Source organism: Nicotiana sylvestris, chromosome 9, assembly GCF_000393655.2.
Source record: "Nicotiana sylvestris chromosome 9, ASM39365v2, whole genome shotgun sequence".
NCBI classification, from domain to species: domain Eukaryota; kingdom Viridiplantae; phylum Streptophyta; class Magnoliopsida; order Solanales; family Solanaceae; genus Nicotiana; species Nicotiana sylvestris.
This window is the reverse complement of record NC_091065.1, coordinates 120,181,781-120,199,266: the sequence shown is the minus strand read 5'-3', so window position 1 is coordinate 120,199,266 and position 17,486 is coordinate 120,181,781. Positions and strand designations below refer to the sequence as shown.

At 36.8% G+C, this 17,486-nt stretch overlaps 1 protein-coding gene across 2 annotated transcripts; it reads right to left on the bottom strand.

Annotated features, from left to right (window-relative positions):
- Positions 1-925: 925 nt before the first annotated feature.
- Positions 926-16,867, bottom strand: LOC104215106 (clustered mitochondria protein). 2 transcript variants are annotated; one of them, XM_009764853.2, is made up of 29 exons: positions 16,739-16,867; positions 15,899-16,133; positions 14,781-14,842; positions 14,204-14,393; positions 13,976-14,113; positions 13,700-13,856; positions 13,413-13,606; positions 13,144-13,245; positions 11,764-11,899; positions 11,476-11,604; positions 9,959-10,349; positions 9,068-9,172; positions 8,425-8,543; positions 7,959-8,067; positions 7,634-7,774; positions 6,665-6,787; positions 6,405-6,575; positions 6,177-6,263; positions 5,548-5,682; positions 4,874-5,020; positions 4,723-4,791; positions 3,656-3,814; positions 3,427-3,483; positions 3,305-3,345; positions 3,063-3,182; positions 2,617-2,926; positions 2,415-2,522; positions 2,252-2,323; positions 926-1,851 (listed from the first exon to the last, which is right to left on the bottom strand). In XM_009764853.2, exons 2-29 carry the CDS (start codon positions 16,122-16,124, stop codon positions 1,393-1,395), a joined length of 4,257 nt encoding a protein of 1,418 aa, XP_009763155.1. In that variant the 5' UTR covers positions 16,125-16,133; positions 16,739-16,867; the 3' UTR covers positions 926-1,392. The 2 variants fall into 2 exon arrangements, with proteins under 2 accessions (XP_009763155.1, XP_009763156.1); XM_009764854.2 differs by having other exon boundaries at positions 15,908-16,133.
- Positions 16,868-17,486: the final 619 nt, after the last annotated feature.

Genomic DNA, 17,486 nt, shown 5'->3' with positions numbered 1-17,486 from the left:
GATAGACCTTTTCTTTTTTATCCAATCTGAAACCACTAAATTTAAATTAAAAAAAAGGGAGACCACAGTCTCAAAATACAGAAATAAAACCTTCTAAATTTAAAGCTTACGAGCCTAAAAAATTTGAATGATGCACACATCAGAATAACCAGGAGTATTTCTCTTCCTGAAGTAATTAGGAGTAGCAAAATTTATGTAACCTTCATTTTTTTTTTTATTATTGAGACATTGCTAGACCTAAATTTCATAAAAAGGATAATTAAAATTACAAGTGAAACTATATCTGAAACTTTCATGGAAGTAGGAATTTACCATATCAAACGAACTTCTATCCTTATTTAGTACTCCCTCCAGCTCACTTTAATTGTTTTTTTTTTTTTTGTGGTTCATAATATTTGATTATTTCAAATATCAAGAAAGAAATAACTTATTTTTTTCAAAGTTGCCCTTAAAATAAAGAGCCTAGGAGTACTTGTTGTATTTCCAAACAAATTAAAGTTAATATGATCAATTTTATTACTAATTAATGATAAAATAAACTCCTTAATAGGTATAAAAACGGTCAAAAAATCAATTAAAGTGGGACAGAAGAAGTGTTCTTTTGGACCTTACCATTTCAAATGCATAAGCCAAGTGAGGAGGCCGCTGAAGAAAAATCCCTTTATTATTCAATAAATAAATGAAATTACGAGGAAATATTTAATTCTCACAGATCTTCTCAAACTTGCTCTTTCACGTATTGATCTACAGTAATATATCTTTTTGACATGGATATTGCACAGAGCTTGTCACCCTGAACAGAGGGGGATAAAGTTCATTTCTTTCTTCAGTGTATGCACTCAATGAAAATGGAATTTCTAGGAGGTAAAAAATTCATTAATCAACAACGACTTCAGTCTTTTAAAGCCAACCAAAGACAAATAAGTGACAAATAGAACGATAACTTTTAACCAGAAATAAAAAAAGTTGTCCACGAAAGAGCACTTTCACTCACCAGATCATTACACATATTCAACCGCAACGAAATGGGTATACATAAGGTGGGGGGATTGATGTCAAAATTTTCAGGATGACATCAATGCACCAAACAGAGAATCAACCTCCCTACATAATATTATTTAGAACGAACACCAAAATAATGCGCCTACTAAACCTATTTTCTCAAACTAGGCCTACAAGCTACGTAATCTCAGTAGCAACAATCAAGATGAAAGGAACTGTATCTCGAATACTTAAATCTCCTTGAGAGTATTATTGCAAGAATAGAATACAAGTATAAGCAATTGCCCACACGATGAGTACCTGCAGCATGAGCTTGCCGTTGGCTAAAATCCATAATAATGCTCGAACTGGCCATTGTCATGTTTGTTAGTAAATTCAGCATTCTATGTTTCAAGATGCAGATTTCCCTTTTGATTTTTGTTTCTTGGCATCCAACCCCGCCAAACCTGTTCCTAAACCAACAGGAGTTTGATCTTGTCCTGGTGTTTTGGAATGATCTGCTTGGGCATCTCCTCCAGGTCCATCAGAAGAATTACCATTCGCTTCTTTCTTTTCTTCATTAGTTTCATTAGATTTTGCAGCATCAGGCGCGGCGCCAGAGTTTATTACATTGAGTAGCTGGGTAAGAGGGGGTAAAGTCGCTGCAGGAACACCACTGGGACGTACCAGAAGACCCCTTGCTGCAGCTTTTTTCCTTACTTCAGCAGCAGCTCGTGCAGCTCTTTCATCAACTCCTCTTCCTCGAGGAAGCCCATCACCAAGTACTGCAGAACTTAATGATTGGTTAATGCCACCAACACCAGCACCTCCAGCAGCAGCTTGAAATGCGTGTAGCAGGCTAGGATGAGCCTGCAACATTCAACTCAAAACAGTGAACATCCTCTTTCTAGTTGACATACTTATAATAAACTAATCCAAGGCGACCACAATCATGTCCCAGAATGAAAATCCACTAATAAATTCTCTCCAACGTTGGTCATCAAAAGGGAAAAAGAAAAGCCAAGATCCTATATATGCCATAGTAATTGTTGATCTGAGGGTCCTAAAGAGGATTAAACATGCACTATCACGAGAGAGATATGAAGAGGGAATGCAAATTAGAAAAGCAAGTCTTGATCACCTAGACCAAGTTTGCACTACAGCCATGTAACCACAAACAAGATGAAATTTTAAGGTAAGCAAATATGTCAGAGATTTAATGGAACCACCCTCGAAGGATCACAAAAGGTACAAGACTGTTAAAAGGTACCTTCAAAATATCATAAGCCTTCTGTGCAGAAGCCACATTCAGAGATTGACCTTTCTGCTTTTGCGCATTCATCTGTTGAGGATTTCCATATTGCAAAAGCACATAAGGGAATGATAAGTGTGTCACAAGGAGTTAGAAGTGATCAGGTCTGAGTAACTTGTACCTGTATCTCACGCATCTTAAAAGTTTTCATCCAGTTCTGAGAATCACGTGTCCTTGAATCCTCCTCTCCGAGCTGTTTGGCTAGTATGTCATAAGTTTTCTTTTCATGCTGTTGATAAAAATTGATAAAAAAACAGTTAAAGAAGTAACCATGCTGATACCCTTTTGGCTAACGCAGTAAACTATCCAGTTCAACCACATGCCTGGTGTGAGAGCTTGAAAGCACCCATACAATTGAATGCAATTGCCAGAGCATGATAACAAACAGCAGTCTGAATATGTTCCTCCCCGAGCAACCGTTCATTCTTTTTCAATGCTTCTTGAAGATAACGAAGTGCTGTATCCATCTTTCCTATATCTTGGTACATCATTGCAACATTTATAAATGTTGCAGCAACATCCGGATGATCAGGACCTGATGACAAACCAAGCAGAAGCAAGGCCCGTGACATGTGCCTCAATGCAAGTTCTGTTTGGTTAAGACCATGGTAGAAAAGGGCCATATTTCCGTAACTGCAGTCAAACACGTTATTAATCATATAATGATCACGAAATACAGGTTTTCATCTTCGCCGTCAACATCAGTAAGACAATAGGCAATGTCTAGCAAATGCAAGGAAGAACAGAGTTCAAAGACAAAGAAAAGTGCCTGTGCGCAGTGTCAGGGTGGTCCAGTCCAAGGCATCTTTCATTTATGATAAGTTCCTTGTGCTGTTGCATTATAGCGCCAGCCATATCTCCAGCATGATACAGAACCATAGCAAGGTAGCTGGAAGAGAAAAAAATCATTAAAAGAAAAGAACAAAGAGAGAAAATAGAATGACCAAAGATTGCATTGCACAAGCATTTTCTCTCATAGAAAGATGAACTGATAGAGCAACAGATGCTTACCGACAACAATTGGCAACCTCACGGTGCATAGGACCCGTCACCTGCATTTTTTAACATTGATATTAACTAACTGATATAGACATCAAAAGCAGATCGCAGATACAAAAAAAAAAGTAATATACCTGCTGAAGTATTGTGAATGCTTCCGAAAATAAAGTGTACGCCTCACTAAGCAAACCCTGAAATGCATGAAGAAGTCATTGTTTTGTCTCAAATACGACCTATGTAAGCTCCAAATAAATTTTTTTTTAATAAGGAAAAAAGGATTGACAGCTAGCCTAACAAAATCTCCATTAGACCATGACTAACATGAGCATGTTCCATTTCTTCACCAATTGTAACAGTTAATACCTCAGCTAATTGAGCCTTCCCTGTTTCTACAAGGTCCTTAGCTTCTGAACTAACTGGGATAGAATGCTTCACCACTGGTTGGAGATTCATAATATCTGATGCTTGAAAAGGTGCAGCAGAGACAAGGTCATATTTACGAGCTGCAACGGTCGCACCTACCTGTTAAGAGCAAAGTTCTAAGAGTTACTTAAACATATTAAGGTAGAATTCCATGCATAACTTGGGGCAATAGTCTGCTGCGCAAGAAAAAGCACAATAAAGGGATTTCAAGGGGAAGACTCATTATCAAAGTGAGTGGGTTCATCTCCTTACACCTAAAATTAGGCACCATATTACTTGTAGCTATATAAAATAAGAGGAAAAGATGCTTGACTAATCTTAGCTCGACTACTAAGAGGAAAACTAGCTTCGGGAAACAATCTTCATCAACCACAATATCCCATCAAGAACTAGTTAACAATCTCCAGTCATCTCTATAACCAAGGTAGAGTGCCAATCTCCATCTAATGATTTATATTCCAATAAAATTTTCTAAATCAATGGACATACAACAATGTAACTGCTGCATCATATAACAGCACGAATTTATCACTGTGCCTCACCACCCATATCAAGATTAGCATAATCTGGAAGGAAATTTTCCCTGCTTGAACTCCATGATCTTGAGAAGTCAAACACTCAAAAGAACAGACTCCACAACTTTTCCTCCACAACTTCGCTTGTCACCACCAAGACAACTGATGTCACGAAACAGTATATATAAAATGTTGGCCCTCTCTAAAGCAAGAAAATGGTGACACAGATTCGAAGGGACTACCTCTATGCACAGTCAAGAAAGAGTCTCAAGATCACTAAATACAACCAAGTTTTCATGCCAAGAAAGTAGAATGCATCCCAGAGAACTCAATATATGAACAATGACATGGCAATAGCCACTTTGAAATGATGATAACGCTTGACCAATATAAGATAATATCGGGAAGCAGGGAAAATAAGCTAAAGTAACAAATATATAATCTCAATTAAAAGTAAGAATTCCTCATAGTGGATTACTTGATGAAACATACCTTCTGACAAAGATTGCGTACAACTGGAATTTTCTTTACGAGCATTTTTGCATCCTCAGGCAACTCGAACTGAAGAGAAGAAAAAACCATGACTAATAACTTAAAACATCTGGGCGAACAACTGAAGAAAGTTCTTGAAAGAAAATGATACCTGATACTTTAGCTTCGCAAATTCCTGGATGTCAGACCACAAACTATCAGAGGTAATATTCAAATAGGAGGACAGCTTCTTCTTGGCAGATACTACATTTTTTCGCTTTCCTTGTTTGGACGACTTTTGCTGGTTGCTGATGTGGTCCTACGCAATGTGTTTCATAGAGGTAAATTTACTAGAACCATTTACAATATACTCATTTGAGAAACAATAATAGAATATATCAGCACAGCAAGCTTAAATGATTCTGGAAAATGCTTGCTCTATATAGGCAACAGAGTTTTTAGACAATTAAACTAGTAATTTCCATATTGCTCCTCCAAATATTAGCATACAAGTAAATAATAATGGCAAAGCATGGACTTGTTAAAAAAAAAAGGAAATCCCACTTAAATAGCTCAAACTTTTAGATGAGGCGGAACCACATAATTCAACATGGTATTAGAGAAGTTCACAGTATCAACAAAATATTTCTCAAGCAAAAGAATCAAATCAGCGCTTGAGGGCCCATGTTGTAAACCTAAAATAAATAAATAAAACTATCCCCTCTTTAAAAGGTTTAGTAGATGGTAAACTCAATTCAATAGAACTTCCACATGATATCTTACTAAAGGAAGTAGCAATAAATAGCCATAGGGAGTAATGACAATCATCTCTCTCTTTCTCTGTACCTTCTTTTGGTTTTTAGAAAGTGCACTGTTGGAGCCACCTTTATTAGATACAGTTTGAATATTTCCTAACAAACAGTTGCAAAAATGTGAGATTGTGTTTGCAAGATCATGGTCCTCAGCATCCCTCAGCACATCCTGCATGTCCCATCAGATCAAATGGTAAGAAATTACAAACTCCAGAAACCTATAAAATAGAATTTCAACTTCTTCTATGTATCAAGATAATCAGAGTGATTAAAGTGCTTCATCTTACCCACCAAGTGGATAAGCACAAATGACTATTTTGAACCACCAGAGCCTAAGTAAAACGAGTTCCCCTCTGTAGATTAAAAAGCTTTTGCCCAGTAATAAAGAAATAAAGGCAGGTAAAAAGAAACATCCCCTTCACTTCTCCACTTATAATGCTAAGCCAAAATGTTGAGACATGACAGGAGAAACAAAAAAAAAACTTAACCTCTCAGAAAACCACTAAAATTTTGTTCAATCTCAAAAGATGGAGCATGTTCTCAAGTGGGACAATAGTTGTCAAAGCATAAGATTTAGTAGGTTTATAGTTCAATCTTATTGCAGCCTTTCAACTGGCGATGAAAAACATTTTTTTTAATCAAAAGCAATCAAAAATCAATCACCTTGAGAATGTGCTTCGCACATCTGACAACAATCTCATTGGAACAAAGATCCCATAAATGAGGCAAGTTCCTGGTCCCCTCAGCCACCTGGAAAAAAAGGGAGAAGACAAAGCCAAGCTTACTACTTTAACTGAAGTTAGAGTTCAACTCATACTACAAAATTTTCTTATATTTAGTGGAAAATCTAAGCAATATGAGAATTAACGGAGCTTGTCAGGAGATCATTACTTTTCCCAGATAGCGCAAATTAATTCCATGCGCATGGAGTGCCTCAGTTAAAGTTTGCCCATCCATGGGTGAAACTTCAAGTGTGCAGAGATCTTGAATAAACTTCGGAAGCACAGTGTCTTTCAGATACAAACTCACTTTCTTCACAAGTTCTTGGTCAGCAACTATCTCCTGGTGAAGTTGGGAGAATGGACCTTATAAATACAAAGCACCTTCTAAAAACTAAGCAGAGAACAATAATCACAGGCAAAAAAAATAACCTCTTCACTCCCTGCCAAATTAAAATCTGTAAAGACGTTAGGATTGAAAAGTATATCCTCAGTATCCGTTCTTCCCGAGTGAGAACAGCAATTGTTACCAGCATCCTTCACACTTTTTTCACCCTAAATAAGAGAAAAAAGAGGTTATATCTTATATAACTGAATAGCAAGAGCAAACGCTTCTTCGTACAAAAGTGTTTGCATTGATTCCCTCTTGAGGGAAAAAATCATATTTGTAGGTATTTTCCTTTAAAAAGAACTCATAGAATCTCCAGATTGAGATCCTCCGAAGTTCACAAATATATCAACGCCCGAGCATGATACTAATACCACAATTATCGCGGATTGAATATAAAGAATCCATCACCAGTTAATGCTTTGAATCATCAGTGTACATGAAATTTATATCCTAATTTCAGAAAAAAAACTAACAAGGTACAAGAAGATGAATCAACTAGAGCACTTTTGGAAGTAACAGACAGGTAGACCTTTTTTGTACAGACACGTAGACTGAAAATGACAAATCAAAGTAAAGAGGAAAAGAGATAGGGAACAGAAAAGGCAACACAAGATACTGCAAAGTGATAATGCTCACATAACTTGGGACATGCATTCATCTAAACGTGAATCTAAAATCAGGGAGAGTTGAAAGCAATTATAAAAAGGAAGACATCATTAACAACCAAGGTGAGAACATAAAATAGAACTTTAAAATCTCGCAAATCATATTATAAAAGAAATATCTTTCAAGAAGAGCGTATTGTTCAAGAAATACTATGAAACTATATTATCCAACACAAAATTGGTCGCAAGTAAACAAGCAAACTTATATCCAACAGTAGTGCGCAACTGCAGTAATTGTTACCACAAGGAATTGACTTTCAACAACAAATTCCATCTCGTTATAACCTAGACAAAAAAAATGTTTGCAGTAAGAGGACAGACTTCATTTAAGCAGGAGATTGCTACCTTATTGCTGTCGACTTCAGCTGGGGCAACACCATCGGTTGTTTGTAATTCTTCAGTGTTATTTACTGTTGAAGAATCAGAGGCCACTGGTACCTCCCCCTCTGACTCGCACTTCGATTTTGACCTCTCAGCAACTTCAGCCTTGGGAAAGAACCAAAATAATTTTTTGAGAGCAAAGTGTCAGAAATCAGATCCAAGTACAAAAGCAACCCGAACACAAAAAATCAGGTTTGCAGATCCGGAGCAAATATAAAAACCAAGATAAATATAAGAATTGAACACAAATGAAAATATGAGAGCAAGTCATAGCACAAGCAGGTCTCACTTGGCAAAACGCAGTTATCAATTCAGGTCGCAAAATACAAAATCTGGAACCTGGACCACTATAATTTGCATCACGAGGAGTGACTCTCATCAAGTCCAACAGATAATGCCTGAAAACCACAAAAGACTAAAGAATTAATCTTAACAAGATGACAAATTGCCCACTAAAGTTGGTTAAGTCAATGACATTCACATATACAGACACATATGCTAACTGCAACTAATGAAAGTGCAGTATCTATTTAAAAGTTTCCACGTTTTCCCATCTCCAAGTTATATACCTACAAAAATATGACATTATTAAGCTTGGAGGGGTCTGTTATGTGCATATTTCACAGGACTAAAATCATATGCATCCTGTGGTGAAATAGATTATTATCACCAATGAATCAAAATTGAATTTCATCATAGAACAGGGAACCCCCCCCCCCCGGCGGAGGAGCAGTGAATCCTGAAAAAGTAACCACCTGTCATCGCTACCAACAATGCCCTTGCATTCCACTGGTGCGGCTAATTTGAATTCATTTCCAGATCCATCAAGGACAGTGTGTTCCTTCAAGTGCAGACGTTTTGCAGCTTCTAGCACCTAAGAACAAATAAACCTGGGTGAAACTTACGAACAGAACCAGATATAAACTTCAAATGATTAACAAGGCAAGTCAAGAATGATAAAAAGGAGAGGAAAAAAATAACATCTGCCGTCATTAAAAGAATTACATTTCACGTTGAAATATCATACCCCAATGATCCCACAACAAACATCTTTCTTTACCATCTAAAAGATACTACCAGGAATTAAGCCCCCCCCCCAAAAAAAAAAAAGGGAACTAAAATGATCCCTCATAATAACCAAAGGCACAAAAAGGAAAAGACTAATCCAGCAAGACATGTATCACTCCATGTCCAGTTGAGCACACCAAAGAAGCCCAGATGCTTCAAATCAATTCATTATCACAATATATAGAACCAAAGCATGATAGTTAAAGAACCATGACAAACCCAGCAAGTAATCCTAATAAACCTTATACTTTCCACAAACATCCTAAAATTGTTGTGCAAACCATACAAGGAAAAAAAGAAGGTGAACAAAAAATTAAGGTCCACTGGTACCTTGGAATGGAACTCGTCACTCCAGCAGATTTTCTTGCCATTATCAACAGACCCGTATAAGAGGGAATCTGATTTGTCACCTTGAAGGATACCAGGTAAAACACTCTACCAAGAAAAACAGAAAAAAGTCAAAATCTTCCGATAAATTGGCAGAATAATGCATATGGGTAAGCCATGCATCTGAAAGGAATTAGAAGATCAAACATGGCCATCAAGAAGAGTACCTATCCAAAGAGATCCATACTAGCACAGTTATTTATAAGAGATGCAAGAAAATTATGCCTCAGAACCCTGTCTATATCGATTTTTAATTAAGTTCGATTCACTTCCAAATCTCCAGCTGATTAAATTCTATGATGTAATTATGTTATACTCCCTCTGTCCCATTTGAGACGCGCTTTTCTCTTTAGTCTATCCCAACAAGAACGATACCTTTCTCGTTTTGGAAACTATTTAATCTTTGTATCCCCATTTTACCCTTAATGACATGACTTGTAATAAAAGTTCATCCTTTTATAAGGAGAGAAAAAATGCAGGACATGTGGAACTCTCACCAAAACCCATCTAAAAGGATACTTTCGGTACTTCACATATCTTTGGCTTACATGTTAAAAGCCTTATTTAGTTTCTTAAGTTCCTGACCCAGTCAAGCGCCTCCACATAAAATGGTACGGAGGGGTTTAATCCAGGACAAATGTCGAGTAAGTGAAGCCACTTACTTATATTGCAGGTCTAACTTCAAAGTCAGATGCATGAAATTACAAAATTCATGAAAGATGGTTTCCCGTGGAAAACCCATGTTAATTAACACTCTGACTTTCATGTCTGAACTTATCTAACGCATTACACTACAGCATAAGACTATATAGGTAATGCAAGTTCAATAAACACCTGAGCCACCACTCTATGACCTCTATAATCAATTATCGCCATAGCAAGGTTGTATAATCCAGGGACATCAGCTTCCTGATATGATTTTGTGCCTTTCAAGTCATTATTTGCACTTGCATAAGTGGCTTGCTCACTTTCTGCCAACTGAGTTTCACCAGGCACTCCAGGAGGACAATCCAAGTTGATGTTTACAGCTTCTACAACTGAGTCGCCATGCTCATCTCCATTAGAGACTTCAGAGGCGCCCTGTGACAAATTGTTGGAGGTCTTCTCCGACAAACAATGTAATAAGCCTGTGCCCTCAACTTTAGAATCAGCTCCCTGCTTTCGGGGCAGTTGCTCGAGATCCGCATCAACAGCAAAGCTGAAGAATATATTATTGTGAACGTACCTGGATTCATACAAAAGTATCAGGCAAAAGTGACAATGAACAACTAAGGAGAATCTTTCAAGCAATCTAAACAACATTTGGCCAACAAGCATAATGTGAACAAAAATGCAGCATGCAAACGATGGATCAGGCACATTGTCAGCTCAGACAAGCAATAGAGAAGGACAGCAATGACGATCTCTCTTCTTTCTCCCCACCCTGTACCTGCCTTCTCGCCACCATTAACTCCCAATGTCCTTCTGACCGCCTTTCCACCTGGTGGATGGGCTAATGGAATAAGAGCATGTTAAATGACTGGTTTCAACTTAAGCTGTTAACCCATCCAACCGCCCATAGATTAATATGTTAAATGGCAGGTCAAAACAGACCGTACAAAATATTGGGCCAGTTTGGGGTACAAGTAGTAGCCCAAATCCAATGGTGGGAATGATGGGAATAATGATGCAATTTATGTACTAAGGGAACCAGAAAAAAAAAGGTGCACTTGCAGAATGGGATTAAGGCAACCACTGCTGCCTGATGGCTCTAAAATACTGTTTTTCTTTTACTTACGTGTATGCATTCCAACTGCCTCCACTGGTTCCTATTACCTAGCTTGGTGTTTTCTTTTCTACTTCCAACGAAGCTCGATTTAGAGGAGCTATACAACAAATTTAATGCTCTGAGTGAACTTGTAAAAGACATAGTAATGACTTTTTCTATAACCGAGAATTCCCCGATGACCAGTGGTGCACGGTTCAAAACTCGATGAATAACTGGAAAAGACATAATAATGGCTATTGCAATGCAAGAACTATAATGAACATATTTTACCCAGGTTATTTAGCTGAAGGACTTGAGTTGGCAGTTTGTTTGTGATCTGTTCTTTAACACACTTCTTCTACTCATCCCGTTTTAACCTGCCATTTGACACCCTAATGGGATATCAGTTGATACCTGATTGATATGTTCACCTTCACCAACCCTCCCCCAATCAAAACCCCACTTTCTGTTTGTTACTTAGTTTTCCACTTTCTTGCACTATATTTTCAATTATGGAGGTCAAACTATACCATATCTGAAAGTATAAGTTAAACCATATAGTTACAAGGAAATTATTTGTGCTCATCTCCAGCTCAATACTTACATATGAAAGCACTCTGGATCAGTTGGATTAATTGGGGGGATACACCGGTTGATCACTCCAATAGCACCACTAATCGCAGCATCTACAAAGTCCGAACTGACCTTGTAAAGGGCCCTATCTCGCAGTATCCTGTGATAAAAAGGAGTTAGATGACTACACATGAACAGAGGAAACTCTACCTTCACAGACAAACTTAGGCAGAGTATTGCATACACAAGTAGAATCTATAACGGAATAAATTAATTCACTCGAGAATGCACAATTTGACTTAGATCCATCGAGATGCACCTTTCCTGGGGGTTTGTATGGGGGAATTCCCGACAAGATTGTAACTCTTCATTCCAATCCCTTTGCATGCCAATCAGCTCACTTCCAAAAGAAAGTGTAAGTGCATTCTCTGCCCGTGCTGCATCACGTTTGTGATCTGACACCAGAGAATCCAAAAAGAACTAAAACTAGTGACACCAATAATATTTAAAAGAAAGATAATTGTAAGAGAATGAAAAGTAACAGTTTTTAAGTTATTAGTTATTAACATAAAATTGTCTCCACATACAAGTCCCTCATTGTCATAGAGGAACTGAGGAATAATAATCCCTCCGCCCATCTTATACAAATGCTACTCTAACTTATGCATTATATAAGTTATCGTGGATACATTATGTAATATATTAGTGATGATGACAAAGATTAAAATAACACTTGCAAAGTTAGTTCAGCAGAGAACGCATCATATCAAGATTAAATTTTGAATAATTAAATCAGTTTTTTAATTTTTGAAATTTGTGAAATCATGTTTCTGGAATACCGACAAAACATTTTGGGACATCGCAAGGGAAGAGTTTTCATATAAAGAGGGACGGAGGAAGTTGTAAGAATGAAAAGTGACACATCTTTAAGATATGAGACGCGAACATAAATTTGATTACATGGAAGTCCCTGGAATTATTCTACTCTACACAGGAGCAGAAAGGACACATGGCCACCTATGCCTGCACAACATTATAAACACTGGAAATCAACATGCAATATCCCAAGATTAGAAACCACAATGAAGGATTGCAAACTCGATTCTGTTGATTCACTGTCCATTTGTCCTTAAACCGGATGTTTCGTCAACGACTTTGATATTCCTTCACACAAGGTTCTTAATCCTTGAGGGTATTATAAAGTTGGATTTTAGATTGATGTTCGGCATTTACTATATCAAATCAAACGTGATAGTTTTGACACCTCACCATTAATATAATCTAATATTTCATATGTTTTATAAATATATTTCAAAATGCCCTGGGAATAAAACTGATCTTTTGAAGTGTTCAAATTTGAAATAAAGGGACATGTTCAACATGCAGCGGACATAACTTCACACATAAGGAAGGCAATTAAAACATGATTAACCACCTGTCAGACAAATTCTACATCAGGTCCAACTGACAAAGACCTTGCAAGTCATTGTAACTCGCACTTTTCAACTATATGGTCCACTAATTAAGTATTATTACAGATTGCAACAGGCTTTCTAGGATTTCTAACACCACTAAGTATGCCAAATTTTTGGCATCTATGTGACCCAGCATCCACCTACCTCATCTGTATGTGTACACAACATACACCAACATGAACTAAAGATAACCAACGGTTAAGAATGCATCAGAAACAACTTACCAGGGATAGGATATGACCCAAGCCACGAATTTGGTGGTAGCATAGATTGAACATTCTCAAAAGGATGTGCAGAAGCCTTCCGCTCCAATATTTCACGAAAAGCTTCAATGCAAGATTCATTATAAATAAAATAAAATTTCAATGCAAGATAAAATCATTTATTTAGTACAAGATATTTGGACTCAAAATGAAATGCTATCTAATTTTTTCTTTTTCTTTACTTTTTTTTTGGGGGGGGGGGGGGGGTTTACTTTGTACCATGTTACTACCTTTCTTAAGTCTGGAGCTAATCTTTTGAAAGAGCCCAATAAGAGTAGTTGCTTCTGAACCAGTTTTATTAGACCTTGGATCAAGAACATTCGCAGTGCTGGAATTAACATAAAATGTTTTGGTTGTTCCAGTAACACAATACTTATTTCCTTCTAGTGTTACTACATCCAAATAAATCAAATCTCCAGAAAGCCTGTATGCAGGAGAAACCAAAGTCAGCATGTCACATGAACCTCCCTGACGAAAAATCAATTTGATGATCATCATAAGATAAATAATTATAAACCTTCTGTAGCTAGGAGGAGGATTAAACGAAGAGAACACAATGCTCTCAACACATTTAGTTTCCTTTGAAGGTGCTGCCAACAAGCTAGAGACTGAACCAGAAACATCCTCCACAAAACCCAAGTTTTCAAGTTCAGGTACATCAGCTTTCATAGGCTCTAAAACATAAAAAGCCAGAAATCTTTGTTATGCCTATCCAATTGATAAATGGCCATCAAATTAGTAAACAAAATGAATATAAAAGAGAAGGAAAAAGAACAACAGCTGAATAGCAAACCTCCAGATTTCTCGTTGTTACTTCCCATTTCATGCTGCAGTGCAAGTGATGTTGATAGTGAGGAATGCAATGTGGAAAGAGAGAGCAATTCTCGAGTACGGTGAACATGAGCTCTTATGGATCGATCATCGTACAGTGCTGCAACAATCAGGTTTAAGAGGAAACAAGTATAAGCTCATTGATAACAGTTAAAAATAATAACTAGCAGACCAAGTAAATAAGCCACACCTGGCACCATCTCCAGGAAGCAGTCTCCTGTGGTGATATCAGCTACTTCGGAGATTTCATTATAATCTTCCAGATGATGAACAGAACCATCCTTTATATGCAGCAATAGATCATAGCATGTAACGAAGCATGTCTCTGGAGCATCAAGAAGAAACTGCCGCACATCCATAACAGAATCCCCAGGACTCAACTGCAAACAAGTACACATCAGAACATCAAATATTAGACAAACTAACTCACTAGCACCACAAATATTTAAATATAAGGTGGACCTAAACGCCTAAACATAAACACCTACACATAAAGGCAGGATTACAAATGACAAGTAGCTCAGAACATCAAGAAACAAAGAGAAAGAGTGGTTTTTCATGATTATGACAATCCAGATACAAAATATAATTGCACAATGGAACATACGAACGAAACTTCTTATCTATGCCATGAGAGAATTCTAGCCACTCTCTTAATCTGGAGGATGAAGCCATCTTCAAAAGAAAATGATAAAGAAAGTAACAAGTATTGCGACACAGCCATCAATAAGAAATAAAAAGCCAAGAAAATTAGTAATGCATCTTACTTGTAGCTCTAGCTTATCCCCTCCTTGGGTTTTAACAGTAACAGGATAGAGATGGATGTCACCTGCAATAAATTAAAGCAGAATCGCCCTTCATTTCCTCCAATATGTAGAGCTAGAAAGAAGTTTAAACTATTAAATAAAAGTCATACAAGAATGTAAAATAGTTATCTTCAAGTAATATGAAAAAGTGTAACTGGAAGAGAACCTAGACTTATTAAGTATGAGTTTGAGGATGTGTGTGGCATTTACATGACCAACAATTACATAAGAAGAAAAGGTAGACAGTTTGACAAGAATAACAAACATGGGAAAAAGAGTTCCAATGACGCTAGCACTATACATTGTTTTATATTCAAAATGACACATATGGTAGAGATCCAGAATAAAACAAGGCACGTTTCATGGAGCATACAAGAAGTAGGCACATCAAGTATCCTATGCACTAGCCACTCTCATAAAATCTTTTCCTTTGAAGGATCATCTAACTGACATAGGATTTGAGAGAAGAGTTACTGTTCACCATGTGCTTCAGCAGCTTATTAAAGGAATGATGAGAAGGTTTCCAGGAGGAATATAATTAAAGAACATAGCAAACAGATTGCATTCACATATTACGTAATAGATCTCATGACACATCTATTAACAGCTTTTATCTCCAAGACTGAAAAAACAGTTCCTTTCTTCTTTGTTTTTCTCTTTCTCCTATTTTGGATAAATTGAAAGCAAAAACAACAGATGAGGGCATTTTTTCTTCTAATAAACCTTTGGTGCATCCAAGAGGTTCTGATAAGTATAAATGACTGCCTGCCTTTATGCATACCACCGGGAATTTCCAACCGCATGAATAAAAGCTGAATCGACAATGTGGACACCGATTCATTCCATAGCAGAACAGTTCCAAACTTTTTGATAGGTAAAGGATATGTTTATTAATTACCGGCATAAAGTGAGTGCTGGAGAATATGTACAATGTAGCAACATTACAAGTTGCAATTATTTGTGTATTTTCATGATCCTTCAAATATACTGCATCATATATCTGTCTCTCTCCCACCTCCAGATACAATTTTGTAAAACCAGCAACCGTATTTACATATTAAATTAAAATTTTATGTTACCACGTTCACCTTGCTTTGCCTCGTGTCCAGAGGTCCCATTTCCAGACTCTGTTGCCTCCGTCTTTGTATCAGTTGGTGGAGTCACACCTGTTGTTCCATTAGCCTCCGCATGCGTTGCAGTATCATTCACCGGAGCATCAGAAGGTGCTGCTTGCTCTGACGAACTGGCAGTGGTCAGATTTTGAACTGCCTTCCTATTCTTCCCTTTGTTTGATTTCCCGGCCATTTCTATCCCCTGAAACATACAAGAAGACGCAGTGTGACATACTAAACAATTATCAGTAGTCTAAGCGAAGAATCAAATAAAGGAAAAAGAAGTAAGAAACTTGAAACTTTTTTTCTGTTTCACTTTGAAAATGAAAAACTACAAACTCAAAATCAATATACAAATTTAAAATCAAGAAAACAACAAAAGAATCACATAATCTCCAAACTTCCAGGGATACTCGTTTGATAAATGGTCAAAAAGAGCAACATGTGAAAGTGACTCAATCTGCACAATACCAACTCAAGACAAAGAAATAAGCAATTAATCTCCACGGTAATTGAGTAAATACTCAAAAGATAAACTTGGAAAGTCACTCAACCCAAATAGTGAAGTCCAAAAACAAACATAAAAAAAAAGTGCAAAATCCAAAACAAATAAAAAGGACCGAAGTAAGCTAATTATAAGAGGTATATACATCAATATTTTAGCTTTTAATCATTTAAACACAAACAATCACCATAGTAGAAAGGAAAAATACGAGTGACCAAGAGCAAACATTAAGGAAAGTGGGGGAAAAAGTCAGTCAAACAACACTTACAGAAGGAAACTAAAGGATTGACCATGTATATTACCTAGAAGGGAATCACTAGCAATTGCAAGAGACCGATGGCCGATTGTTGGCAGGTGGGTGGGTAGACAGAGGTTTTAGCAATTAGAGGGAAAGAAAGGCTGAGAGACGGCGCGGTTTTGTTATTATTGCGACTCTGCAGTTAACGTTGCAATGGGCTTTTCTTCTTCATCGAGTCTATTTTAAAATTGGGCTTCAGTTATTGGACCTAGAACATCTTTAAAGAATTAACTTAAATATGTGTCTACTTAAATTTAAAATAGTCCCTTAGACTTAAAATAATTGATGAATATAAAATATACATATGTAATCTATGTATCGTATATGTATAATCGTATACTATATAATTTATATATACTAATGAAAAAGTAAAAATGTTAACTGTAAATTCGACTGGCTATTTGTGTGAAGATCCCAACTTCTTTTTGGGGAAAATCGACAAAATAGCAACTTTTGAGGGGTGAAGTACACAAATAAAGTTCAAAGAGGGTGGTCTTGAGTATTTTCTCCGCTTTACTCATGGGCAAAACTTCAACTTTAATAAGTATTGCCCTTCTCTTGTTCCATGCGTAATACTTTTGATTTTGAAGTTCGGCTCATGGGGCAAGCATGGATCAATAATTAAAGACAACCCCAAAATATGTCACATTTATGCAATTTTTTTTATTTTTGAGATCGCTGATCAAGATTTAATATTTTAGATTAACTCTTCTAGATGATCAAAACCCTAGATTCATTTTACATATAGAGTT